Source organism: Passer montanus, unplaced genomic scaffold (assembly GCF_014805655.1).
Source record: "Passer montanus isolate IOZ18808 unplaced genomic scaffold, ASM1480565v1 scaffold14, whole genome shotgun sequence".
Taxonomy (NCBI): Eukaryota; Metazoa; Chordata; class Aves; order Passeriformes; family Passeridae; genus Passer; species Passer montanus.
The window spans coordinates 11,990,128-12,017,928 of record NW_024360941.1 but is presented as its reverse complement, the minus strand read 5'-3'; the positions used below and the strand labels follow the sequence as shown (position 1 = coordinate 12,017,928).

At 37.6% G+C, this 27,801-nt stretch overlaps 1 protein-coding gene across 3 annotated transcripts in view; it reads left to right on the top strand.

The window, feature by feature from the left end:
• RWDD4 (RWD domain containing 4) overlaps nt 1-24,675 on the top strand; it is a 28,470-nt gene extending 3,795 nt beyond the window's left edge. For 2 of the 3 annotated variants that reach the window (XM_039700147.1, XM_039700148.1), the window contains 4 exons: nt 88-202; nt 1,457-1,506; nt 1,672-1,674; nt 2,779-3,814. In XM_039700147.1, the coding sequence (XP_039556081.1) occupies nt 88-202; nt 1,457-1,506; nt 1,672-1,674; nt 2,779-2,811 (201 nt within the window). In that variant the 3' untranslated portion in view covers nt 2,812-3,814. Of the gene's footprint in view, nt 1-87; nt 203-1,456; nt 1,507-1,671; nt 1,675-2,778; nt 3,815-17,917; nt 17,992-22,800; nt 22,872-24,247 lie in introns of those variants that run through there. The other variant, XR_005626598.1, reaches the window with a different exon arrangement.
• Nucleotides 24,676-27,801: the final 3,126 nt, after the last annotated feature.

The following is a 27,801-nucleotide window of genomic DNA, read 5'->3' as shown; positions in this document are numbered from 1 at the left end:
AGTATGTCAGGTTCAGTAATCACATCACACAGGGATATCCATGGAACTAATACGCAAAATGTTTACAACCACTTTTATTCTTCTCAGACTTCAGTCAGCAATAGTATTTCAATTGGAACTCCTGAAGTGCCACCAAGTAAGAAAAAAGAGAAAAAGGAACAGTTATCCAAAACCCAGAAACGAAAACTAGCCGATAAAACAGGTTTGTTCGCTATACTCAGCTTCGCTTTGATCAGTATGAAAATCCAAACTTTATAGCAAGGACACCTGGCTAGAGAAAGGGTAACTAGTAATTTGTTTATAAGATGAACTACTTTAAGTCTGTGGTCTCCATTTTATTTGTTTTAAATGAATTATTCTTGCCCGAGATGTTAGTTCTGGTCATAGCAACTTTCTGTAGAGTCATGACTTAATGACATCTTTTAGTTGTTTTGTTTCTGTTGGTGACAAAAATGAAATTTTCAAAAAGCACTTGTGAAAGGAGAGGATTTGGGACCTCTAAAAATTCACTTTCAGCAAAAAATGCAGTTTGTTGATGGGCCCTCATAAATAATTCACAATATTTAAAATGCAATTTCTAAACAAAAGTATTTTATTTGGAACCCAAAGTAAAGCATCTAATTTAATTTGCAGTCTAGAAATAGAAGTGCTTCTGCAGATACTTAATGCTTTCAATGAAATAGAAGGATTTTGATTGAAAGTGTTGATTACTTCAGTTAATTTTGCTGATGACTCTTTCCTGTTCACCTTCAGTTTTCAATAATGGTCTGGATAATACCATCCTGTTGTAGCAATAAATTGTACCCTGTGATAGTGATTTCTGCATGTAATCTACCTAACCTAATGTATAATTGGCAAGCTTAATGTTAGCTGTATAAAGGAAAAGGTGCATAAAATGTAGTTCTTTGACAGAATTCATCATTGCTGGTCAGCCCAGCTCATATTGGAGCTACCTTCTAAACTAAATTTCAGGTGGACTGAGCTGTTTTTATTTAAACTGAATTACTTTGAATCACATAATCAGAGAATCACCAAGGCTGGAAGAGAGCTTCAAGTTCATCTATCCAGATGTTAACCCATCACCACCATAATCACCCCTAAAGCTATCCCCAGGTGCCACATCCAGACCCCTCTGGAGCACTTCCAGAGACAGTGACTGCACCACTCCCCTAGGCCACTTATTCCAATACCTAACTACTCTTTTAGTGAAAAATGATTATTTTAAATCTAATCTGAACCTCTCCTGGCACAGCTTAAGGCTATTTCATTTCCTTCTTTCACTTTGAGGTTGGTTGAAGAACACACTGTGTTGAAGACATTAAAATCTGTTTCTGTCCTCATGGCTTCAGAGCACAGAAATTGAGGGGTTTGGATATTTAGAATTTTGTGGGTCGATTTTGAAGAAAGATAAATATTCCCCTTAGCTTGTGTGCTGAAATTAAACCTTTTTCTGCAGATAACAAAGGAGAGCTTCCACGAGGATGGAACTGGGTTGATGTAATTAAGGTAAAGTGAGTGTATTATATACAGTATTGTGAACATGCTGTCTATGTAAATTAAAAATTATTTGTACTTATATCTGAAGAAAACTAATCTATTTTTTTCTTGCTTTTCTTCCTAACTATGTTTGGATTTGACTATGATGTCTGATTAATTTCTATATGTGTCCAGCATGTAAGTATTTTCAAGTTCTCTTTTTTTACTGTTAAAAAGATTTGTAAGAGAGTAAGAACTGTTTCTTATTTTGGATTCTAATTTACAAATTTCTCAAAACCTCTAAAATGCTAGTTCTTCTGAATATTAGTCTGGAGGAGTTCACTCTTTGAACATAATTGGTTTCTTTATTTACAGAGCAATTAAATCTTAATTTTATGATGAGAGGAATGCACTGCAAATATTCTGTCTTCATATGACAAGATTTAAAATAAAGTTAGTAGTGCTGCCATGTTCTGGAGGGCAGTGGATAAGTAAGAACTAAAAGGGAGCTGTCCCAAGTGGGAGCACCTTGCTGTCTCCTACAAGCCTCATTCTCTGCTGCAGCTCCTCCAGTGAATAATTCTTTTCTACTTGCTCCCTCAGTATTGATTTCTTCCACCCTCTTGTCTTTGCTGATTCAGTGAAAATCACTGCTTTACAATTTTGAAGGCAAACTATTTTATTTGACACAACTGAGGTAATTTTCACTGTAAGACCTAACGCCAGTTCGAGCTGTTAAATAAGAGCAAGTAAATTATGAAGGTTGTTTTGGGCAGAATCCTTCTGAGTTAAAAGTGGCTATTTGTAGTGGATGTCTTGGTTTTCAGATAGATTTCATGATAGGCGTGCTACTTTTAATAATTATAAGCCTAGCTTTAAAAGGTGAGATATACTAAGTTAATGTTAATGTCTATTTTTATATTGTCTAAATTTTTATATGGGAATTCTCTCAGAGATATGTGAAGATAAAGTTCCATTACTTCATCTTTTTCTTTTTGGAGAGCTGGTGATATAGCCTTCAAATTAAATAGAAACAGTGCCCTTAGGTTTTTCTGGGGTTTGTTGTTTGGTTCGTGTTCTTAAAATTCAACTTTCATGATCAGGAAATAAGCTCATTTAGTGTTTAAGCTTAAGAATTAATTTTTGATGCTTTTCAGTCTTTTGATACAGTAGCACAATCAGTCTGTATTGTTAATTAAGTATATGCATGTTCAGTGTGAGATGGAAATAATGTTCTTGTTTCCTAATAAATGGAATGATAGTCTAAACTTTGAATACTTTCTTTTTGTGTCTCTTTTATAGTTAAGCAAAACTGGTTCTAAAGATGATGAATAAAGGACTTTGGTACAAGGAAACTCCACCTTTTAATACAGTGCAATTCTGGGTCACCATCTCTCTCTTAATAACTTTCATATTTGTTGAAGTAAACATTTTATAAAGCTCGATTTCCTAACTTGTAAATCTAGTCACACAAGCTTATCTAGAGACCATGTGGTCATCTTCAGAAAAATCAACCAACAAACTTGCCTTAAATGAAGGTTAGAATGTGACAAAGGATATAGAGAGCCAGTGTGGTGAATAGTGCTGAAGTGTTTAGTAATTTATATTTAGTCTGTAGTAAAATCCTGTTATAGTGAACCCAATGATACTGTAAACATTTCCTGATGTTCTTATTCCAATTGAAGAAAAAAACACTATAACAGTGATTGGTGGCTTGATGGCTTAATTCATCAAAATAAATTGTTCCATGGAAATAAGACCTTTGTCATTTGTTTATCTAGTATGAACTAGAAGGAGAACATACATACAAATTGTTGCATTGCAGAGCAGGCTAGAGCTTGTGGTCTTATTTTCACTAGTTACTGGCTGAAGTAGTAAATACTAGTGAAAGCAAGGCCAAATATTCTAGTCTGCTCAAAAATGAATGGTTATAGCAGGAGAGCAGCTTCTTTATTCTCCACAATGCCCCATCTGTTGCTCTTTCTCCAGTGTGCATGTTTACAGGCAGTGGGATATCTGAGGAGAGGCAAAAGTGCTTTCTTGCATATGTCTCAATGGGTATTGGGATTTTGTAGCTGCTTCATTGCAGAAATAGGCATTCTTTGGAGGGATTTCCTGACTAAGTGGTGGGACAGTGGAAGTCAGTAATCCATCAAATGTTTTGGGAGAACTTCTTTGCAAGAGCTCTTTTCTTTTTTTTCCCTAATCTGCTCTCTTGTATAAGAAGGAGAAGTCATCTTTACTATATGAACTGTTATTGAATACAAGATGCCTTAATGTCTTTTATTATTTTTGTTTGAGATGAACTTTAATAAATGCCTATTTATCTGCTGTGGTATTTGTTTATTGTTTTAAATTCTGTATTGCCTACTACACTTTTCACTTTGCAAATTTGAAATTGAAAGGATTCTGTTACAACGAAAGCATTCTTGAAAATTGCTGGAAGAATTCTGTCTTCCCTCTTGTGGTATATGTTTACATGATCTTCAGGGTGGCTGTATTTGTTATTGATAGGATGGTCAGTCACTTTACCAGGAGCACAGGACAGTGTCCATTGCCTTCAGTACACACAGAGCAAGTCCAGCATCCCTTTGGAAGAGTGTGCTCCACTGTGTACAGCATCCATCACTTCAGAAAGGCTGCTTTCTTTTTGAGCTTTACTCATGCAGTAAAATATTGTAAAGTACAAAGGGAGGACCTTTTCTGAACAATGCAGCCTTGCCTTTGACACAAACTGGAGGTTCATGGCTGCAGTCTGAGCAGGAGTGCCCGGCGTGGAGTGCCAGCGCCAGGAGAAGTTGCTCTGGCAGTCCATGGTAGCAGGGAAGGGCATTTAGTTTTAGTCTCTGCCAGCACCAGGACAGGCTGGACTCTATTCATGAGTTCTCTCAGGGGAATTGACGTGTTTTTGCTGGTATCCTTGGTGTATAAATCAAGTTGCTATGACAATTTATCTGAATAGATTAGCTGTGAGAGGGTGGGGGAAGGACAAATAAGAACCACATCTCTTGCCTTCTATAGTTATAGTTACTGTGTGTAACTTGGTAACCTTGTGAAATGCATGATTTTTCAGCTCCTAGTCTGCCTGTAAATCACATGCTCTCATGAAGATACCTGAGAGTCTTCTCTGGTTCTGTTAGTAAATGTATGTACTTTGAAGTCTAATGTCACAGGAATGTTTTGCATTGGAAATTTTTATACCCATTTTTTGCTTCTTTGTAAATTGTGAAAGGTAATTTGTGTCATTCAAACCATTTTCTGATATGATGTGATGGCTGGAATGGGATCATTTAAAGAATCTGGGTACTTGATATTATGGAGAGGCCTGAGCAGTGATAAATGAGGGTAAGGAAAAATGTATTGATTATCAAGCAAGGCACAATTGTAAATAAGATTATGACTCCTGAAGGAATTCTAAACACTGTTGAAGAATCTACGGCCTGTGTCTGAGCATTTATGTCTGTGCTTCCTACAGATGTTGTGTTTGAAGTATTCATGTTAAAAATAAGGCAGAAATTCGAAAACTCTTATTATGGTTAGCTACTAGAAGTTGTGTATGTTGTGAGATGGGATGAGGTCTAGCAGTGAGGGGGAAAGCCAGGCTGTAACTCCAGGGCCTTACTGCAGAGGAGGGAGGTTGTGTGGCTGTCTCTGCGGGCAGAGCTGCTGCTGCAGTGTCTGTATTGCTGCTGATGGTCAGAAAGGGAAATTAGCCTCCTCTGAGTTTGGAACATACCATTCAAGAAGCAATATAGAAGAAAGAAAGAAATCTTTTTCTCTAACAGTCACCTGCTATAGTGTCATTGAAAGACAATAAACACAGTCCTGACTGAATTTGCTCTTCAGAGCAGAAATGTACTTTAAGTTTCTCTGTCAGTAATGCATTCTACAATTTCCTGCAGGTAAAACAAATGTGAACAAAGCATTGTTATGTGAAGAGCTGCTGTTCCACTGTAGAGAATAATTTGATCTCTACCTATAGTGAAAATGATGCTTCAATTGACCTTGAAGACACAGATTTTATAATAGCTCAGGGAAAAGTAGCAGCCCATCAATAAAAAATAGCCTCTGTAACAAGCTGTTAACAAATTTTGCCCAGCTTTATCAGTTTTATATTTTTCTGTGAAGATTAGCACTAGAGTATTACCAGGTTTTAGTTAACTGGTATATTGCATAATTATGATTTTCCTTTCCCCTCCTCATGCCATATGTCTTTAGATGATAAAAGTACAGGATGTCATATAGAAATTTATTTCCAAAATTAAAATAGTGCTAAAGGCAAGGAAATAATCCTACTCAGAAGTAAGGATGTGCCAAAATTAAAGCGGCTATGTGATGTTTATATAAAAAAGAATTCATGGGAAGATTTTCTTTCTGTGACTACGTGGTTTTTTGGGTTTGTTTGTGGGTTGGTTTTTTTCCCCACTAGAGTCCAAACAGATGGTTGGTGCTTTTCTTCCTAGTGTTCCTGTTAGTGGGAAAGCAATACAAAACCTGAGTTTTAGTACTCTCCTAAGGCTGAAAAGATAAAAAAGGTTTCACTTAGTGAAAGCAAATAAAGTAACAGAACTGTCCCTGGAACAAAGTGGACCTTTGAGCAGGATGGCCAGGTATTCAGGCAAATTAATTTGCTTTAATAAAACTGACTGGATCTGAGTGGTTTAGTCTGCTTCAGAGTCTATCTTCATGTGGTGGATTTGTGACTTATAAATGCTTATGGATTATTTTAGCTTTTAGACAGAAAGGTGTTTTGGGTGGGGGAGGAAGAAAATAGAAACTACTGAGTGGTGTTTGTGTGTTACACCTGGAATGAGTTAAGATAATCTGTGTCATGTCACATATAATGCACAAGCTACAATGTGTCACTCCTGGTTTATTTTCTCCTGGTTTAAATGTATGCATTTGAGACCTCTGCTACAGTTTCTGACTGGTGGAAATTGGGAAGAATCTCTTTGTGATCATCACAATAATCTTTGTTTCACAAACACAAGCTCTGCTCTGTTAGATGCTGTACTGATGATCACAGAGGAAGCAAGGCAGGTCACTGTCTTGCAAGGTCAGGAAATGGGAAAGATATTCTTTGAGGAGACACATGCTAAATATGAAGAGGAAATTCTCAACTTCTTTGGATATCTGTTTAGGGAGAAAAGATGACAGTAGAAGTCAGGAGTGGAAGAAGGAGGAAGGATCTTGAGTTTGGAGTCTTAAGAACATGGTTGGTTAGTCTTCTGAAAATTACAGTTGATAAACACATGTTGTTTCTCTGTATGTTAACATATCTCTTAAGGTATTTTAAAAGATGATAAAATACTTTATAAAGTGTTAATAGTAAACCCTGTGAGGGGAGGAAAGAATGTCACCAGAAAAAAGTTATGCACGGGGACAAATCTAGAAATTTTGATTTGAGGCTGTGGGATTCTTGTATATCAAGTAAATGCAATTTGTTATGTGAAGAAGTGGAGACAACTCAAAAGCCTCACTTCCTCTTTTCTGCAAGATTCTGAGTAGTTTAATATTTTGAGTGTTGCAAGCTCACAATTTTATGCACTCTCCTTCCTTGCTGGAAGGAAGGAAAGTGCATACAATTTAGATTTAGATGTACATTTTGCAAATTTAGATCCAGCTCACCAGTATTTAAATCTCCAGTTAAATGTGTGTCTTGTAAGCAGAATCGTTAAAATGTGATTTGCTATGCATGTGCTTGTAAACACAATCTTGGTGAGGTACCTCATTACATCAGATCACTTCAGGTATCAATGTACAAAGATTATCTGTAAGAATATCTGTCTTATTTGAGAAATAATTATCCTCTGACTCATTCAAAGCTTCTGCCATCAACACAGCAAAATAATCAAAACCGCAATGATTTTTTTTTAAAGTTACAACAACCTGATCTCACTATGCTTATTTGTGCTAGAATCAGGGGCAGAAAGAAATGCATTAATGGAAGAATGCTTTCCTCAATTATACAACTACTGTGAAGAAGCAGGTTGTAACTGCAGTTGATGGACCTGAGGTGGGGGCTTCCAGGTGGAAGAAATTATCACCATCATGTTTCACCACATCTGGAAACTTTGAGGAAGTATCAGAGATGAGATATCGAAGATTTGTTGTAAGGTTTTCCAGATACTTGTTTCTAATTCTGGAATTCTATTGAATTGATACTTTTAGGCTACATTAAGTGCATTACTTAAGTGCATTATTGGTTTTGGTATGTAAAGAAAGGGCATTTTGTAAATCTAGAATGCAAAAGAGAAAGGGACAGTAATACAAAGTCTTGACTGATGCACACTATAAGAAACCTGGTAGGTTTGTGCTGTGTGTAGATTAGGTTTGTATTTGTACCCTTGAATATGTGCGTTTTTTCCATTGTTTTCAGGTTTTATGGGGCAAAATCCTGACAATCCCATCATCTCAGGAATAGTATGAAAGAAAATCTTATAATTACTTAAAGGTATAATTGGAAGAATTAACCTAACTGACGTAATGTAAAAGCACACACTGTTGTGTTACGTCTCATGGGGTATCAAAAGATAATTCTGACCAAAAGAGCAGTGCAGACAGATTGTAATCAAGCAGGTGTTACTCAACACTTTTTGGGAACTGGCAAATCATCAAAAGTATAAATGGAGTTCATTCTAACAGAGAATTGGACTCAGACATTTCAGATGAGCAAGATCTGTTTAATGTGTCATCTTCATTCCCAGAAGGAAGCTGAAATAGAAGGAAATCCGATTTGACAAGCAGGACCTCCCTCTATGAAGCTGTGCTGCCTGGGAGTGATGGCTGCATTGTCCTCCAGGTGGTTTTCAGTATCTTCCAGAATAGTTTTTCCCATGATTTTACCTGGCACTGAAATGAGACTGTCAGGCCTGTAACTTCCAGGGTCCTCCCTCTTGCCCTTCTTGAAAATCAGGACAGTGTCACCCAGCTTCCAGTCCACTGGGATCTCTCTGGATTCTGAAAACCACTCAAAAATCAGGAGAGGTTTTGCAATGACATCAGCCAGCTCCTTGAGGATTCTCAGATGAATCCCATCAGGCCCCATAGATTTTTAGGGATCCAGCTGAAGCAGCAGATCCTGCTCAACTTCAGGGTCACCTGGGAGTTGAACATTCTTGAGGTGAGCGCTGGTCTTCTATCTCATGGCACTGAAACCCCCTTGGTCCATCAGCTGTGTTGAAGACAGAGGCAAAGAATGCACTAAGCATCTCTGTCTTGTCCCTGGCCCTGTTTGGGAGGTGACCATCCCCATCCTGTAACAAGCCAAGGTTATTTTGCACTGCCCATTGCCATTAATATATTTGACAAAAACCTTTTATTGTCCCTGACAGTTCTGGTCAACTTCTCCAACTGAGCTTTGGCCACACAAATTTTCTCCTTACAGTGGCAAGAAGCATCTTTGTATTGTCCCTGACAGTTCTGGTCAACTTCTCCAACTGAGCTTTGGCCACACAAATTTTCTCCCTACCGTGGCAAGAAGCATCTTTGTATTTCCATGTCACCTGACCTTGCTTCCACTGGGCATAGACCTTCCCTTTTTTCACCTTATTTGCAAGAGAGGGTCCCTGTTCAGTCAAAATAGCTTTCTGCCTTGTCTGACTTCTGACATTTGGGAATTGTTCTCCTGTGCTCTTAGGAGGTGATGTTTATAAAGTGACCAGCATTGATGGACCCCAGCACCAGCAAAAACATTTTTCTAGGAGATTTCACTTACTAGTTCCCTGAGTAACCTGAAATGTGCTTTTCTCGTGTCCATTTTGTTGCAAGTACTTACAAACTGCAGCCTACCAGGTGAGTGCTGAATTCTTTCAGTTCAGAAGTTGCTCAGTAAAGGAATGCATTTCTTTCCAATCTGTTAAGGAGATTAATTTATTCTTAATTAATCTGAAGGTGATTCACTCCTTTAATCAATGGAAATCTGATTGCTAAGCACTTACATTAAAAAAAAAACAAACTAGTCTGAAGAGTTTCCTTCAACATTTGATCGTGCAAATGAATTGTGTCTTTAAATGAGCAGCAGTGCTTTTCTCATTATAGCATGAAGTACAGCACTGGAAGATATTATCTGAAGGAAAATATTCCCTGAGCCTTTATTGATGATGCTGGTTACACTGTCATCAAATAGATATATGAGATTTTATCCCCATCTTATAGATGGTGTAACTTCCCCAGCTGAGATATCTACTTGTTAAAACTGAGATAGTAAGTCTCAAATCCACATCTGTCCATCTGCCAAACTGTGCAGCAATCTGGTAGGCTAGAGCTGCACCTATCTGAAGTAATGGTGTTCTTTAATCATATTTTATGGTTAGAGCAGCTTCTTAACTTTCCAGTATGTTCTCACAGCTTGTCTTTTAGTCATGTTTGTAACACATTTTTCAGGGATATTTTCAGCAGGGATCTGCACACAGGCAGCAAGCTACGAGCAAATGGCTGAGCACTTTCCAGAAACTGCGTAACATATTTCAAGAGTGTGCTCCACTTGCTCTCATCCACTGAGCTTCTGGAGACAGGTGAGACTAGAAAACCAAAGTTAGAGAAGGGCATTCAGCCAGAATGATCACCAATACATTATTTCCTAAAAGAGGGAGGCAGGTTAGTTTTGGTAATAAAATAAGATCGAAGACATTGGTTTTGGCACTCCTCAGAATCTTGTGGTAGGACAAGCAATACCTTAGTGAGAGGGTTACCACTGTAATAAATATGTAAAATAGCCATTACTTTGCAATAACCCTAAATGCCTTTTCCTGTTCAATGTACTTTTTAATCCACTTAAACATAGGTAACTCTTTTTACAGTCTGCAGGCAACTCTTTAGTCTCTACTAGAGGACCATCCTGCTTGGAGTTTAGCCAAACAAAATAAAATACATGCTGTGAAATGCTATTTAACTGCAGAGAATAAAATGACTACTGCAGAGGAGTCTTAATAACACAATAATAATTTAACAGCAAAACCACAGATTTCACGAGCTTCTTACAAACAGATCTTTTCTGTGTTTAATATTAAAAACAAAGGAAAATCAGATATTTTCTCCTAGGTTCAAAGGGGTTGTACATCAGAGCTAATGAAGCCACTTAGTACTTCTTTCTACAGAACTATGAGTATTGTAAGCATGTTCATGCAAATGTGCTTTGTCCCCAGTCCTTCTGGATGGAGGACTCAGTCCTACAAACATGTTTGTCTGAACTGTATATGACTTGCATGTAAGCCCCTCACCTCATAAAAGCCTTATGTTACTTAATGTAAGGGCAAACATATGAAGCAGCATAAGGGGAGAAGAGCTAATTAAAATAATTCTGGAACAGGTTTCTAGGGTATTTTATCCATTGCTTAGAATTCCAATTAAACTTACATATCTTGTGAAGAGCTTCTGATATCAGGTTCTTATTTGTACCTGAAAGTTGGGTGGTTTCCTTTTTTTAAAAGGAGAAAGATATTCATAAGAAAGAAATGTCTGTTGTAAGTTCTACAGCTTCTTTCAGAATGAAAGTTGGGATATAAAACACATGCCTGCAGTGTAGTTATCAAGGGTTCATAAAATGGTTAGGAGGGACCTTTAAGGGTCATCTAATTCAACTCCCCTGAAATGACATCTTTAACAGAGTCCCATCCAATCTTCCTTGAATGTTTCCAGGGACTGGACATTCACCACCTCTCTGAGCAATCTCTTCCTATGTTTCACCAACCCCATTGTAAAAATCGTCTTCCTTATATTCAGTCTGACTCTATGCTCTTTAAGTTTGAAACCATTACCTTTTGCCCTAGGACAATGGGCCCTGCTAAAATATTTCTCCCCATCTTTATTAGAAGCCCCCTCTAGGTAATGACAGACCAGAATCCGGTCTCCACTTTCTCTTCTCTAGGCTGAACAATCCCAACCCTTTTTCTTCATAGGAGATGTGCTCTAGCCCTCTGAGCATTTCTGTAGCCCTCCCCTAGACTTGCTCCAACAGGTCCATGTCTTTCTTGTGCTGGGAGCCTCAGCTGGATGCAGCATTCCCGGTGGTGTCTCATGAGAGCAGAGCAGAGGAGCAGAACCCCTTCCTTGTCCTGCTGCTCACGCTGCTTTGGGTGCAGCCCAGGACATGTTTGGCTTTCTGGGCTGACAGCACACATTGCCAGGTCATGTCCAGCCTCTCATCCACTGAGTTGTCTTTAAATGTAATGCAATTCCATGAGCCATTTAATGAATAGGCTACACAGTTGCTTACATTGGACCTCAGCCTGAACAGTAGGGTCATGGTCCTTTGAAGAACCTGAATTTACTTGACCATTCTTGTCCCAAATGTTCTCATACTCAGTTGCAGTTTTCTGATGGGAATATCGGGGTTTTTTCCAAAACAACTGTCAGTATGTGATTCAGACCAACAAGCAAGCTTCTGAATGAAAGAAAAACCAACACAGAGATGCAAGAACTAATGTTTGATTTATTGGTGCCACTTGTGAGAGCAGAAAAGTACGATTGATTCTAAGCCTCTTCTATCAGATTGCTGATGCTGGCAACATTTCCATGCATTTTTATGAGGTAATCAAAATTTAAGTACTATTTTGTAGAGGAGAGATTACTGATTTTATGTTAACATAAGAATTATCACAAGTTGCCATTATCATAACCGACGTATTTGGGATACTGCCATACAGTCTGCACATTGTCCTTGTGGAAGGACTTAGATTTGTGCCCAAGTATATAATTATAAAAGATGCTGTGAGTTTCAGTTATTTCAGCAGATAAATAAGTGGGCATACATGTTTTGTAGGTAAGATAATCAGAGATTTTAAAGCATTGTTGTCTTTTTCACTGAAACTAAATTAATTTTAAAAAATGAAGACTCTCTGGGGTGTGAGATTTGCCAAATAATGAATATTTTCTGAGTCCTGCCAACAAAATTCTTTTTAGAAAAGGCATCAACCTTTATGCCTTTGCTGTGCTTTAATCCTAGCCAGTAACTAAGTATCACACAGATGTTCTATCACTCCACCCATTCCCCATGCCAAGGGAAAGAGTCATGAAAAAAACCCCAAAACTCACAGGTTGAGATAAGAACAGTTGATTAATTGAAAAAGAATGAAATATACTACTAATAATAGTAATAATAAAAATAATTGTAATGCAAATGAGAGTAATAAACCCCAAGAAGGACAAGAGGTGCACAGTCCAGTTGCTCACCACCTGCTGACCAATGCCCAGCCTGTCCCTGACCAGCCTTCAGTGCCCCTTGACCAATGTTCCCCAAATTTATGTCCTGAGCATGATATTCCATGGTATGGAATATCCCTTTGGCAGTTCAGGCCAGCTGTCCTGGCCATGGTCCCTCACAGCTTCTCGTGCAGTTCCTCACTGGCAGAGCCTGGCACACTGAAAAGTCCTTGACTTGGGGCAAGCACTGCTTGGCAACAACCAAACATCAGTGTGTTACCAACATCATCCTCACACAGAATCCAACACACAGCACTGCACCAGCTACCAGGAAACAAATTAACTCCATCCTAGCTGAAAATATCAGTCAAGACAGCTCAAAATATCAGTCAAGAACAGAAATCCAAGTGAATGTTCTCATAAAAACAAATTATGTTTAACTAGTTCTTTATTTTAATCAGTGTTAGATGTTGAAAATCAGTTTCTGCCTGGACTGAAACCCTCATCTCTTCTCTGAATTCAAAGGGAGTTCTGTTCTGGCAGGAACTTTGTATCTTCTACTTCTCAGCACAAATGTGTGAAGTTGTAGCTTTAACTCTCATCTCTGTTGTAATCATTGCTCATCTGGTGCATTTATCTGTATTTTAAGAAAAAATATAGCAACCAGCAGCTTCTTTCATTTTTTTGGTGGTTACCTTTAGCAGTAATTGCTGGTCTCTGGAGTATGCATTACCCACCAGAGGGAGCTGAAGCCAAGAGCAGTCTGATTTTCATAGAATCATACAATCAATCATTTCAGTTGGAAAAGACCTGTAAGATCACAGAGTCCAACCATTAACCCAAGTCCATCATTAAGGTGTGTCCCTAAGTGTCACAGCTACATGTCTTTTAAGTAGCTCCAGGGATGATGACTCAACCTCTTCCTTGGGCACCCTCTTCCAATTCGTGGCAACCCTTTTTGTGAAATTTTTTTTCCTAAAATCCAGTCTGCCATCTTCTGGAGCAACTTTTAATACCCAGGAGGTTGCCGGGTGAAAGTCATCTCTTACACTTCACAGAGCTTTGGATTTGGGCATTTGTCCTCAAGCTAGCTTGGGACTGGATTGTGACCAGGTAGGAAATAATTTTGCCTCCATATGATAAATTATTACCTCTTTTGGGACCCCTCAATTCAATGTCAAAGTAGGCAAAGCAAAACCTTGTGATGTAAATGTCATCATTCTTTGGTTTTTACGTATGCTGTTCTTGTAACATGAATAAGACAGCTAGAATTGTAAAAAATAAGAATAACTGAGAATAAATTAGTAATTCCTAACAAAATTAAGCCAGGTAGAAGCAAGTGTGAATAGGTTCTCAGTCTTTAAAAGGAAATCTCTCAAAATTCTTGACTACAGACAGTATGCCAGTACTGACATAAGGAATGGACCAGGAACTCCTTGGAGTGTTTATTTTTTTGGAAACAATTGGTCAAGGTGAAACAGGATTTATTGTTCTAGTTCTAGTTTGTTAAATCATAAGATCAATTTGTATTTCATAAAAAAAAAATCTACCCTTAACTCTTGACTTAAGACTCTGGGAAGAGTGCCATGGTTTTATGATGGTTCCTTGTGGACAAATGGATTTATTTCTATTTTATTTCCTTCTGCACTTGGAATAAGTCATCCGCAGAGAAATAAGTAGATGTTGAGACATAGAGATTAACAGCTGAGAGGTGGTCAAGAACACCTTCTTATATCATTTCTGAGTTGTAACTGACCACACAAACAAAAACAGTCTTTAGAAAGAGGTGGGGTTGACTTCTTTATACTACAAAAGGCAGGAAAGCTCACATAGCTAATTATAGCTGAGCAGTTATGTACAAAGCTGGTCCCTACTGCCTTTCTGCTATTTGCTCAAGTCATTTGTAATTTTCAATGCCATGGAATTCTTTGACTTCTGCAAAATGGTCAGTCTTTTGGTCATGAGAATTTTGACTGACAGGAGACAGAAACTTCCCTAGGTAGTAGTTAAATTTGCTTTCTACACCACCAGTTACGGCTTAACAGCCTCCTAGACTTCCTATGGCATATTTTTTTCAGTTTCAAAATCTTGTCTTGCAAAAATGGTAACAGTCTCATCAAGTAGCCTCAGTTTCAGCTCAGGTTTCTGTTCCTTGACAGTAGTTTGTCATGTCCTTCAAAGGAAGGTAGAAGACAGTTTATATCAAATTGCTGTGTAATGGACTTTGCTTAATGGCTTCTTCAATTGGAGGTTGCCTTATATACTGGAGCATGAGGTTTTAATGTCTTTTTTTTTAAATGTCTAACTTATGAAGGGCTTATTATCCTTTTTTTTTTCCCCCAGCATTTCAGAGAGAAGGACTTGTTACTGTATTTATTTTGCTTATGAATTTAGTTAATAAGAGGATAACTTGTCAGGACTTTTAATAGGTATTTTCCAACATTTCAATGGAAACTAATCTGTCAGATGTAGAAAATAGAGAAAGGTAAAAACTTTAAAAAATATTAGCAGGAGATTCTATAATTTCAAAACCAAAACAAACCTTCAGTTATGCAGTTTACAGTTGTGAATCTCAGCAGTAGCTGTTGGATAAATTATGCATACTTTGTATGTCCACTTAAGGATTTTCTTAATTGAAAAAATAGAATGGGAGAAAATTCCCCAACTCTTTTGGAAGATATGTTATATTATAATTTCTTTCAGAAGTTAATTAGCTACAAAATGACCCTTCACTTTTTTTTTAGGGGTTTTCTTATTACTTTTTATGCTTCTCCTCATTATTTCTGACATCTTTTTACTTCTCTCTCTGCACTTCATTGCTGCTGTCATTTCAATCTCTGTTTCAATTCTCTCTCGTGTTTGGATTTATTTTTCTCTTTTGCTTTGTATGTGGGTTATATTTTCACATTCTCTGTTTCTTATTTGACTTTCCTTCCCCTTAGAGTTTTATTGCCTCATACTTCATTCTGAGGTCAGGAAAGGGAAAGGAATACATGCCAGCTACAAACTCAGGAAATATACTCAGCTCTGTATCTTTTTTTAATCATTATTTCAAGGTTTTGATCTAATGGACTCATGCCAGTTGCTGCATGAAATACTCATTTCTTCAGCAGATACTACTATACACAGGAATTTCTCCATGCTTACATCAGGAAATTCAGTGAAAGTTTTTATTCTATGTGTTTATAGACCAGTGGAAAGTATTTTTCACTGCTGAGAATTCAGGATTAAAAAGTTCCTCTTCATAACTCAACTGAATATCAGCCTTCCATCATTATCTTTAGGAGAAGTCAGGTCTGTTAATAATTTCTTTATATTTACTCCATTGCTGTATAATTGATATATTGTCATTATAGAAACCAAACCCAAATTTATAAGGGATTCCAAGGATAAATTTGTAGGTTTGAATTCTCTTTTGTCTTCAGCAACCTTCTATATCTTCCACTAACAAACTGCTACTCAAGTACTTCTTCCAAACATAATTTGAAGATCATTCTTTCCTGGTTTGATACACCAGTCTGGCATGCAGCTTTAGGTTTGTTGAGATTGTCAAACTGAGTTTTCTGAGAACTAGATTTGTGCTAATGCAGTGCAGATTGTTCTCTCAGTTGGTGTCATATTCCCAGTGTCAGCTCAGGGTTCATTATAAATCTTTGCTGTGTAAATATTGTAGTCATGTAAAAAATGATGGGTTTCCTAAGGGTGACCACTTCTATAGCATGTGATGCTAGGATACTTATAATTACTAATGCAGTATGTTTGACAGGACTTGAAGGATGAGGTTTAGGATAAATGCCTGCCACTCACATTAATTTGATTTTTCAAATGCCACTGGCAATTCTCTACATCAAAGACAGAAATAATTTTCAAAGGTAAAATCAGGAGTTAATTGCTAGGAGTTAAGACAAAGTGTTAGAAAGAAAATGGATGAAAAAGGAAGGAAGCAATAGACCATACATACAAGAGATTATAGAGGGAATCATCCAAAGTGTCTGCTGGTGTCCTAATTCAGTGTTGGTTTTCATCATTGGAACATCTGAAGTATATAAAACTAGATTTGCAGATGGTGATGACACTGAGAGGACAGCTAATCATAATGAACACTGCATCTAGACTCAGTGCAGGCAGAGACAGGGAATGGGGCAAAATAGTTTGAAAATAGCAAACTCAAACCACATTAAAAATCCCAACTACCATACATGACAATCTTTTAGCATTAAAATGTGCAGTTAACTAGAGTATTTGGCAATATGATAGTTTTTATTCCTGAACTGTCACTGCCAGAGCAGTCCTCCCCTTTCCAGTCATGTCATAGTTGGTATGAAAAGTCCAAATCTGGCTGCATCAGAGCATGTGGGGGTTATTCTGTACCTTGCTCATCTGGTTGATTCTGACAGTATAGACCTCACATAGTCACATACCTCTGGCACTGGGTTGAGCATACACATCTGGAAACACTTCATTCTTCCTTGTACGTGCACTAGAGTCTCCAGGTTTTATTTAGTAGTGTGATACATTCATGCTGCAGGTATGTTTTTTTCTGTTTTAATTCACTCTTCTTTTGTACAGAAATAGAAAAGAAGCCAGGGTTTTCAGTGCTAGCAAAGGAGATGTGGTTGTTGAATTGATATGTTGGGATTCTGTGGTCGCTGTTCAGGGAGAAGCTGTAACTAATGACTAATTCCCTGTGATCTTTAGCTAATAAATGTTTAGAAACTTTATTCTTGCTTCTTCAGAAAAGGAAGTCGTGCACAATTTTAAAAAATATTTTGGCGGTGGCCCATGAGGCCTTCAAGGGCATCCTTTCTAAATTCTTCTGGAGTTTTTGAAAATCACACTGGAAGCCTTTCAACAACTTTAGGTTGTTGGGCTTTCCCCCAGTTTTTTCATCCAGCTGTATTTCGGCTGAAGGCAGGAAGTTTTAGCTCTTTTACACCTCCACTCAACTTCAGATTCTGGTATCTGCATCCTATCATGCCCAGCAGTTGCTCCAAGAGCAAATCTTGTATTACTCCATTACTTTCAGAAGGGTCAGCTTGACTTTTCCCTGATGTAAGTTTGACCCTAAAATATTCTTGACAGAGCATGTTTTCTTTTCATATAATCTTAGAGTTTAAACCAGTGCCTCCGTCCTGCTATGAACAGCTCTGCTGTTCCTTACAGAGCAGCAAGTAGAACCTTCAGTGTTATCACCTTTGCCTCCTCTCACACTGTTCAGGGTTGCTGCAATGACTTTATTTGCACATTTGCTTCATTCATTGTCTGGGCTATCATCTCATGGCATTAATCCATTTTGCAGACACTGCTGAGATAATATTCTGGAAAGTGAAGACCACAGGCATATGGCCTAGTTACTTTCAGTTCACCCTGGAGGTGAGTGGTTTCATTTCAGTTGCTGTTTCTTAAAAAAGAATTGTTTCTTTGGGTTTGATTAATTTCTGAAAGGATCATGCAAATGGAAATTTCAAACTATTGCTATTGTGGTTCCATATTATATTTCAATAATCTCTTCTACTTTACTATAGTATATTATTTCATTTCCTACTGTGTCACATGAACATCTGTAACGAAGTTGCAATGAAAACCAGCATGCCATTTAGTTAATGAAAGTAATACCAAGTGACCTGAATAAATCATGTGACAAAGGAGATGGGCTTAAGTTGTGAATAAGTGTATTCATGCTTGTGGGAATACAAGAGATATGAACCAAATTTAATGTGGATTTTTGGTGGAATTATAAGATAATTAAGTTCCAAATGTTACAAATGCTCCTTATTAATGAAATGTATTCTAATCCTAAAAATCTCCACATTCTGGAAACTAAGGTATGATTTCAGTACTGACTTCAAGCTTCTGTTTCTATCTCAATAGTTTAGCAGTAAATGGAATACTGGTATCAAAGATCTATAATTGAATATATATTTTAGACTTTCTTATAAATAATAAGAAATTAATACATGTATCTGATGGCATTAAAATCATAAAACCATGGCATGTTTTAAAAAATGTCCTGCGCAGCTTGGCTCAGTAAAAGATACCTGGAAACATTTCTTCTGAGCACAGCTGTTGTGGCAAGACAGTTGAAGAGAGAAAGTTTTGCTGATTTCTGCTTTCTCTATTGCCAGATTACATCAGGCTTCACACATAGTGATGAGCACCCTGTATTTCACCTAGAAAGCAAAATGTTCACCACTACAAACACTGGAGTACCTGGCTTTTGTGTACTTACCAAAAAGGTGGACAGCAAAATTCAAGTAGACTGTTCAGCAAACTCCCAAGGTACTCCCAGTAGATCAGCCACAGACACGTGTTAAATGCAGAGTATTCTATTGCTGTGCTACAAATGCTTTTTTTTTCAGTTTAACCTCAAATATGTAGGTGTTTCTCTTGAACTTCTTTGTTTAGCTTTTTGTGATGGAGAGACGGTCTATAAATGGAATTTGGCTGCAAAGATCAATAACCAGGCAAAAAACACAAATGGAATTTGAGAAATTGTGACTATACTAAATTGTTCCAGGCAAGTTCAAAATACACAGGTATTTGATGTTTAAACATTGCCTTCCTTTCAGATGAGAACAGGTAGCTGATAAGATAACATGAAAAGCATGATGTTGCCTTTGAAAACATGACCAAAACCTTTAAAGGGTGGATTTGCCAAAAAGGACACACAAAAGGTACTACTTTCTGCAATTTGTGCCTGAATTGCCTTGCCTGTTTTCACACTGCAAATGGCTGGATTCAGAATTTACACAGATTAACAATGCCAAGCATTGCTGAAATCATCTCCTTTGAAAGCAAGTTGAACATAAAGCATTAGCCAAAGACTCATCCTTGCAACACTTTGATGTGGAGACTTTTTTAGGCCAAGTCTCAACCAAATTACAGCCAAAAAACAGGGTTTTTTTCCTTAATTAGAAAAGCTCAGAACTCCAAAGGTTAACTCCTGATTCTCACTGGTTTCAGTGAGGCCAGGATTTCAGCCCTGTTGAAGCTGGATACATTTACATCTATGCTGGGGAATTGGAAATCACTGTCGTAGAATTGTTCAGGAGTTTCATAAACCAAGCCACGTCAAAATTTAAAACACAATGGTGACAACTCTGTGGGCAGAATAATTACTTGTCATAAATTATGAATATTTGATGGATTTTTTTGCCTCAGAGATGTATGCAGGAATCTCATTGCTGCAGTGGTTACAGTGTTAAACACAGGGAAATCAGAATGCCATGCTGTTAGAATGGAAAAGGTAGAAAGTTTTGAAATTATGCTGATGAGGGATACAAAACTCTTTGTCTTTACAAACAAGGGATTTGCCTCTCTTCCAGATTCTTTAACACTCATTTTCAGGTACTAAACACAAATTTACTCAGGAAGTAAGTTTAGGGGATGTGCATGCTTATGGATATTTTAATTTTTTTTTTACATTTCTATAGAACTTAACTAAAAAATACATGTCTTTAGATAATTAATTGCACAAAGTAAGCAAGGCATTTTTAAAATATGCTTTTTCCTAGACTCTGTTAACTTATGACCTTTTGAAATAGTTTGTGAAGAAACAATCAGGTCATTACATCGCTCCTTGCCAAAGTAAAGAGTAGCGGATCCTTGAGGGAGGACTGCTGCCTGGCCTCTCTGAGAATAGGTAGGAGTTTGTCTCTGGCACTGACTGCAGCATCCACAAAGTTTTATATACAGAACAAACCATATGTTCACTCTCCACACAACTAACTGCTAAACACTTTCAACTAGAATGATTGTTCAGTCAACCATCTTATTTTTGTTTTCTTGAGTCATTAGCATAAAGGGTTAAAAATTCATCAGATACTCATGGAAGTCTCTAAACAAAGTTCAGATCTGAAAATAAGCAACTCTTTGTGGTGTATTGTGAAACTGAGTAGAAACTTTAAGTCTGGTTAAGGTCAGCTTTACTTCTTAGTTACAAGGCTATTGTGGGATCTGAAATGGGAGCTAAGGCCCCATTTTCCAGAAATAGAGGGAGACAAAAGAAGTTGCTTCCTGGAGATAAAACCCTTTAATAGTAATAAAGACCTCATTGGAGCAGAAAGATGCAACTCATTCTTCCCTGTGCCTGTTGGACTGAGTTGGTTTTCACTAGTGTTTGTGAAGTCTGTGAGAAATGTTTGGATAAGATCTTTTGGTGCCGTTCCCAGAACATGGTTCATGTGGTATCAAAGAATCCTGATGTTTTGCCAGGGATCTTTTTGTCATTGGGAATTTAGAGGCTGGGCTTGCAAAGAGTTGGCTGAGCTGCAATACAAAGAAAACTCCTGAGCAACCTATTCTGGCAGGCCATCTTCAGTCAAAGGCCTCCAGGGAGCTGCACCAGCAGGCTTCACCCTGTAGGACAGTGAGCAAAAGAGAGGCAAGTGACAATTTTAACTTCTGTAACACTGCAGAGCTGAAATTGAAACATCAGTTGTCCAGGCCATGGATTTACACTGCAATATGAATTACTGGAATAACTAAGTGAGGTCATTGTAACCTTTCTTAAAGCCAGACTGTCCTTGTCTTGAAGCAAGGAGATCAAAGAGATGAAGACCAGACTGATGTGCAATTATTATATTCCTTCAACGGCAAGAATTAGTGACTCAAGCTGCCTGAGAAGTGGGAAGGAGGGATTTTGACTGACCTCACTTAAATACTATTTCAGTAGCATTACTGTCTCTTTAGATATCAGTCTAAACTGGTAGTTTCCAATTATTTTTCCATCTGCCATCCATGTTTTCTTCACTGACAAGGCAGTCCTTGACACATACATACACACACATATCCCTATTTTCAGTCCAGCAAGTAGATGTTACTTCTGTACAATAGCTAGAATCTTGTCCCTGGGTAGTTGTTTTCCTCAGCTGCTGCCTGAATTGCCAGGTATCAACAGAAACTTCCTCTCCCTGACCCAAGTTTTGATGCCCCAGGGAAATTACACCATTCCACACATCCCATGCCTCTAAATGCTCCTCAGTAGTGGGTCTGAATTTCATTAGAAAGGGAAGGGTCAGCCCACATGGACTTTCTGCTGCTGGGGTGGCAGCATAACCTTCACCACAGTTCAGTTCACTCTTGCCAAGGGAATGTAATGAACATGGAACAAATGTCCCCCCAGCTGGCCGCTGGCAATGCTCAAAATGTGCCCCTAGGTAGGGAGAATCTGATGGCTCTGCTCCCTTCCTGTCCTGCTGAGAGTAAGGACAACATTCTTCAAATGACTTTCAGAGAGAACTTCAAAGGGAAAAGGTCAGAAGAAAGAGAAATACCAAATTAAATTCTTCTGGAGCTTTACCTGGGCCTCCAAGGATATGTCACTGTCTTCCCACAGCTCAAGAACTCCTGATCCAATCCATTTCCCCTGCCAGCAGGATCAGTTACAATTAAACTCATGTCAGCATAATTGTCTAGCCTGCTTTGTAGCATCTTTGTCACTGGAGGTCTTTACTTTCCAAAGTAATATATTTCAGTGCTTCACTGTCACTGTGGTTGGACAGCTCATTTTTTTGTTTTGTTTTCTCCCCAGTGTCTTATTTAAACTTCCAGTGCTCCATCCAAGAAACATTAATTATTGTCCTTTTCACTTAGACAGATTTTCCCTTTCCTCTTGAAACCAAATTTTCATGTTACTGAGGATTCCTGACCTCAGTCCTCTCATTTCTAGGCTCTGTTCTATCATTAGAAGTCATTGTCTTCTATATCTTTTCTCTATCTTTTTTGTTTGAACTCCCTCCACCTTTAAGTGTGGTTTCTGAACCTAAATAGCATATAATTACTCAACATCTGAAAACAGAATTCCTATGTATTAATCTTACAAGATTTGGTGGGGTTTTGCAGGTTTTTTTTTTTGCTATGGCACAAAATTAGCAATGTTGATCTTAATCTCTTCACATCTGGGGGTTTTTATCATTAATTATTGTACTTTATTAAATAATCATTGAAGTGCTGTTCCATAACACTAGTATCAAATTAATATTAGGTATGTTTATCTGACAGACATTTAGAATTACTACTTTTTCTAAATTTTAAGTTAAAAAATTACTGAAGAATGAGCCAGATTTGTACTGCTTGACAATCAAATATGACACCAGGAGAACTGGGTTTGGAGTCGTTAGGGAAAACGGGTAAACTCCTGAATATGTTCCTCTTTTTTCTTACATGAATGGTACACTCCAGAACCATCAAAATCTTCCACCATGTGACTTGGTTGAAAAGGAAAAATGAGGAAGCTGGCTAATGCTGATAAGGTAACTTCATTAAATGCAAAGAATAAGTTAATAGATTTTGTGCTTCTGCTGATAAGTCAAGGACTGTAAATGTTTGTAAAAATTACTTCAACTTATCTTATTAAACAAAATTACTCACATGTCATTTTCACCCACTCATTTGCCTCCTTTCACTGTGATAAAACCATGGTCAGTCATTTTGCCAGGTTTTTGCTACTTTAAGTAATGACGCAAATATAATATTTCTACTTATATGTTCTCATCTTCTAAACTGGAAATGAACAGGAATGTTGGGCTGTCATTGATAAGAAGTGCATGATTTATTTGAAATTAGCCTTTTTTTGTGCATCTTTAGTTAGCAGTGCGTGGGACTTTGGTTTTAGGTACGACTATATTGTGAATGATCCCCTGTTTTCCTAGCTGAAATAGATGGTGATCATTCCACTCTGTACTAAAAATCTAATCATTGTGACACAAACAGTCAGGGAGACTCTGGACTGAAAAAGGGCTCTAGTGAAATTTAGTGATAAACGCAGCCAGCCATCCCAGCTCCCAGTGAGATTCCAGTAGAAGGTAACATGATTCCAGTGGCTCTATTCATATCACACTTAAGATTTAGGAAGGAATGTAGTATTTTTAATGCATGAACAGTAATGACAGGCAGCTGAAAGAAGTAATGCATACCATTTATTTAGAGTTATTGGAAGACCACTCAATCATCTCATGATCTTGCCAAGTCTAACAGCTCACGTGGTGATCTCCGATGGGTTTTATTTAGGGTTTAAACAGAGAACTGCTTGAAATGATACACTGAAAAAATAAAAAACTATGGCAAAACTATTATATAGTCTGTTTTAATGGAGTTGTTTATATCAACACCAACTTCAACTGAAACTCATAATATTCCATTGAATATCTGCCTACATCATTCAAAAGCATGGCAGAAATTGCCATACCACAGTTACTGCTTCAGATACTTCCTATGGAGTGATCCATGATACCTAATGGATTCTGTCAGCCATGTTTTAGAGCCTTGAGTTAGATGACTTCAATTAGAATACCTGAATTAGGATGCAACCAAGCCTTCAGTAGAAACTTCACTGTTCTGCTGAAAACACAAGCAGTTTCTTACAGGAATGAACTTACTGCCCTCTCATTACCCAGTATTTGTGTGCTGGCTTTTGTTCAGGAGCTTGCAGTCAGTGTCTCTTCTTGTTTGTGCTATTCAAGGCAAAAAATCCCATGGTTTTAACATCTTTATGCATTCATGGCTTTTAAGTTTTTGGGTTTTTTTTAATACAGCCAGTCTTTGAACTGAGAAAGAAGCCGCTAGGTGCAGATTCCATATTTTGCCAAGGCCACAATTTAAAATTTCATCTCAATCTAATCTGTTACAGGCTATTGAATAGGAGATAAAGCACCTGATGAAGAACATGGCTGCACCACCTTTGGAGAAAGCAGAGTGAGGGTGAGGTACAAGCTCTTAGAAAATACCAGTTAACATAAGTGAGAAGGTAATAGCTGTTTGAAAGCACAGTCAGCCTAAGGAACTTAGTTTCAACTATAAAAAATTGAACGGAAAAATGTCATTTTTATTTATCACGTAATTCCATTTAAAATCTGTGCCTAATTTGGTAAAAAGGAAAACTAGAACTATATTTGGAGCACAATTTATATATCTTTATATGCAGATTTACTTTGGCCATAAAGCTCAAGGAGGAGCTTTACCAAATGGCAAGCATACTAATATGACCCTAACTCAATAACAACTTTTTCTTACTGAGTTTTTGGAATAAACTTCTGTCTCAAAGCTGCATTTTAAAAATAGCAGGAGATTTTTTAAAAAATCCTTCATCCAGCAACAGAATTGATGCAGGAATGTTTCTGGGTACTGTCGGGCCATTCCTCTTCTGAGGAACCTGCAAGATTTGAATTATTATAAGTTTTAAATTTCTTTTCAATTAATTCTCATAAATTTTAACAGCCTTTTACAGTTAGCAGTTACTGAAGCTGCAGTTCGGCAGTTCTAGTACACTTCACAAAGTCAAGCCTTGAAATCTGTGGATGCTTTCTTCTCTGCTACTGCACCTCATGCCAGCAAGTACAGATGAAAAGTCATTAAATATTTTTTTTAAATATGAGACTTAGGTCTGACCTGCTTCTGCTTCCCCCAAACCAATTTTGTCTCTGTGGCAACAGCCACAGGTGTGACAAAACATTTGGGATTTTTCTAAAAAGAAGTTTATATACTTAAAATGTCACTTTTCAAAAAACCATCATCTTTTATTCTTAAGCAGGTTTCAAAAGTGCAGAGCATGTTTACAGGAAAACAAGTCTTGTGGCTGCAAAGCTTCATCAGGTAATGCATTAGAGACCCTCCCCACAGTGGGCACAGCCAAAAGTAACACAGCATAAGAGTGGACACATCTCTGTTAACTCACCTTGCCTGGTAGTGCTTTGAGAAGGGGCAAGTCCAAATTCTGGAGTCAAGTCTAGAATACTCTGGTGTGATAATCACTGAATCTATCACATGTTCTTTACACAAAATCATCCAGAAGAACAGTCACAGTTTACTACAAATATTGAATTGCGTAAGAGGGGAAAGACTCAAAGTTATTGTTACCTTCTATTACTACCTAAAATGTAATCATGCTGTAGATGACTTTGCCATGCTGGTGCATACTATCCTTAGATTGCAGATTACTGCACTGAAAATCATAGCCAAAGTATGTATTTTTATTTAGAAAATCTCAGTTGTCTGTTTCCATATCACTTCATCTATTACTCCACATTTCCAAGTTTTATGAAATTAATACAAATACTTCTTCACTGATGCTGAAATTCTGATGATCTGACACAGAAATACAAAATCATTTACCCTACTTTAAAGCCCTCTCCAAAGACATGTAGTTGTGACATTTATCTCCTGTGTCCCAGCTCTCCTGGTTAACTTATACAACTCACTGTGTTCAACTGACAATTGTTTGTTATCTCAATATTACACCCTTTGGGGGAAAAAATTGGGGTTTTTTAATAGACTTTACTGTCCATCTGTATTTGAGTATGCTCTTGTTATCTATCACAGGATAAAAGCTTGTGATCTATTTGAACATCAGCATACAATTTATCCAGTTTATAAAGAAGTACATTATACTGTGATCAAACTCCAGCTGCCGGAGGAAAAGGCAAAAGCAATCCTACTTGTAGGCATGTAAAACTGATTCTACTGGCACTGCTTCTGTCTCCAGTAAGAGGTGACTTGCTACCATTAAACATTTCCAATGCAAAGTTTCTACACAGGCAGTAATGTAGGAATGCACTGGGCTGCAATTCTGGTACATTTTTGAATGGGAGTAGTACATATCTAATTTTGATATTATCTTGTTTTTATTTGAGAAATCAGAGGTGGTTTATTCCTTTTAAATAGAATATTGAAGACTTGAACTTTGCTATCTGATGAGGTCTAAGAGAGTCTTGGAATAATTCTGTCTGCCCAGCAGCAGCTGACAGGCTAGGGAGTACACAAACCCCCCCCTCTGCCCTGCTTGTGCCTGCCTGGTTACCAGTCCCTCCCTGTGTCAGCCACCAGGCTATCCAGGCTATTTAATGGATCCAATAAAACATTTCTCAGACAAAGGCATTCATCAAGGCCTGAAAAACACATAGCCCAGAGAGAATAGGGTCAAAAATAGCCAAAGAACAAGAAAATGGAAGTAAATAGCAGTACCAGATATTCTTCATGCAAATAGAAATTTGGGGACTTGCATTGTTGTTGTAGGGTGGTGTTCAAGGGTCCCAGGACAAGGGAAGAGATGAGAATCTTGACTCCATGTTTCAGAAGGCTGATTTATTATATTGTGGTATTATAATATATTAAAATGCTCTACTAAAATTATGCTAAAAAGAATAGAGAGAAAGGATCCATCAGAAAGCTAGAAGAGAATTGAAAGGAATGATAATCAAATCTTGTGACTGGTCACAGCCTTGACACAGGTGGCTGTCATTGTTTTTACTTGATGACCAATTTCACATGGTGGGTAAACAATTCTCCAAATCACATTCCAAAGCAGCAAAACATGGAGAAGCTGAAGCTTCCCAGCTTCTCAGAAGAAAAGATCCTGGCAAAAGGATTTTTCATAAAATAAAATAAATTGTCTCTGACAGTTGTTGTTTACCACAGTTCTGTTTACTCTAGGATTTTAATGCCCATTTATATTCATTACCACCACTGATAACGTAAACATTGTTAACCTTAAACAACAAGAAAGCACTATCTCCACACAACTTCTGTAGCACAACTGAAGTATCTGTGGGCAAATGAATTCACAACCTCCATCCGTTTCCCTCCCCTCTCCATTAAAACCAAATGAGAAAAAACCGACCAAAACCAATCAAAATACACACACAAAACCCCCAAACCAACAAAAAAACCCCAAACAAAAAACCCCCAAACAAAAAACCCCCCAAAAAATCAACCAACCACTCAAAAAAATCCCAACAAAACACCAAAAAGAAAGCACTATCTCCACACAACTTCTGTAGCACAACTGAAGTATCTGTGGGCAAATGAATTCACAACCTCCATCCATTTCCCTCCCCTCTCCATTAAAACCAAATGAGAAAAAACTGACCAAAACCAATCAAAATACACACACAAAACCCCCAAACCAACAAAAAAACCCCAAACAAAAAACCCCCAAACAAAAAACCCCCCAAAAATCAACCAACCACTCAAACAAATCCCAACAAAACACCAAAACCAAAAAGACCAAAACCCAAGAGCAACCAAGCAAAAAAAAAAAAAAAAAACAACAGCAAAAAAACCCCCAAAAAAACAAAACCACAAAAAAAAAACCCCAAAAAAAAACCCACAACAAAAAAAACCAAACCCCAAACACAAAAAATCCCAACCCAGTACTGTTCCTCCACTGCCAGCAAATGCAACTATTGT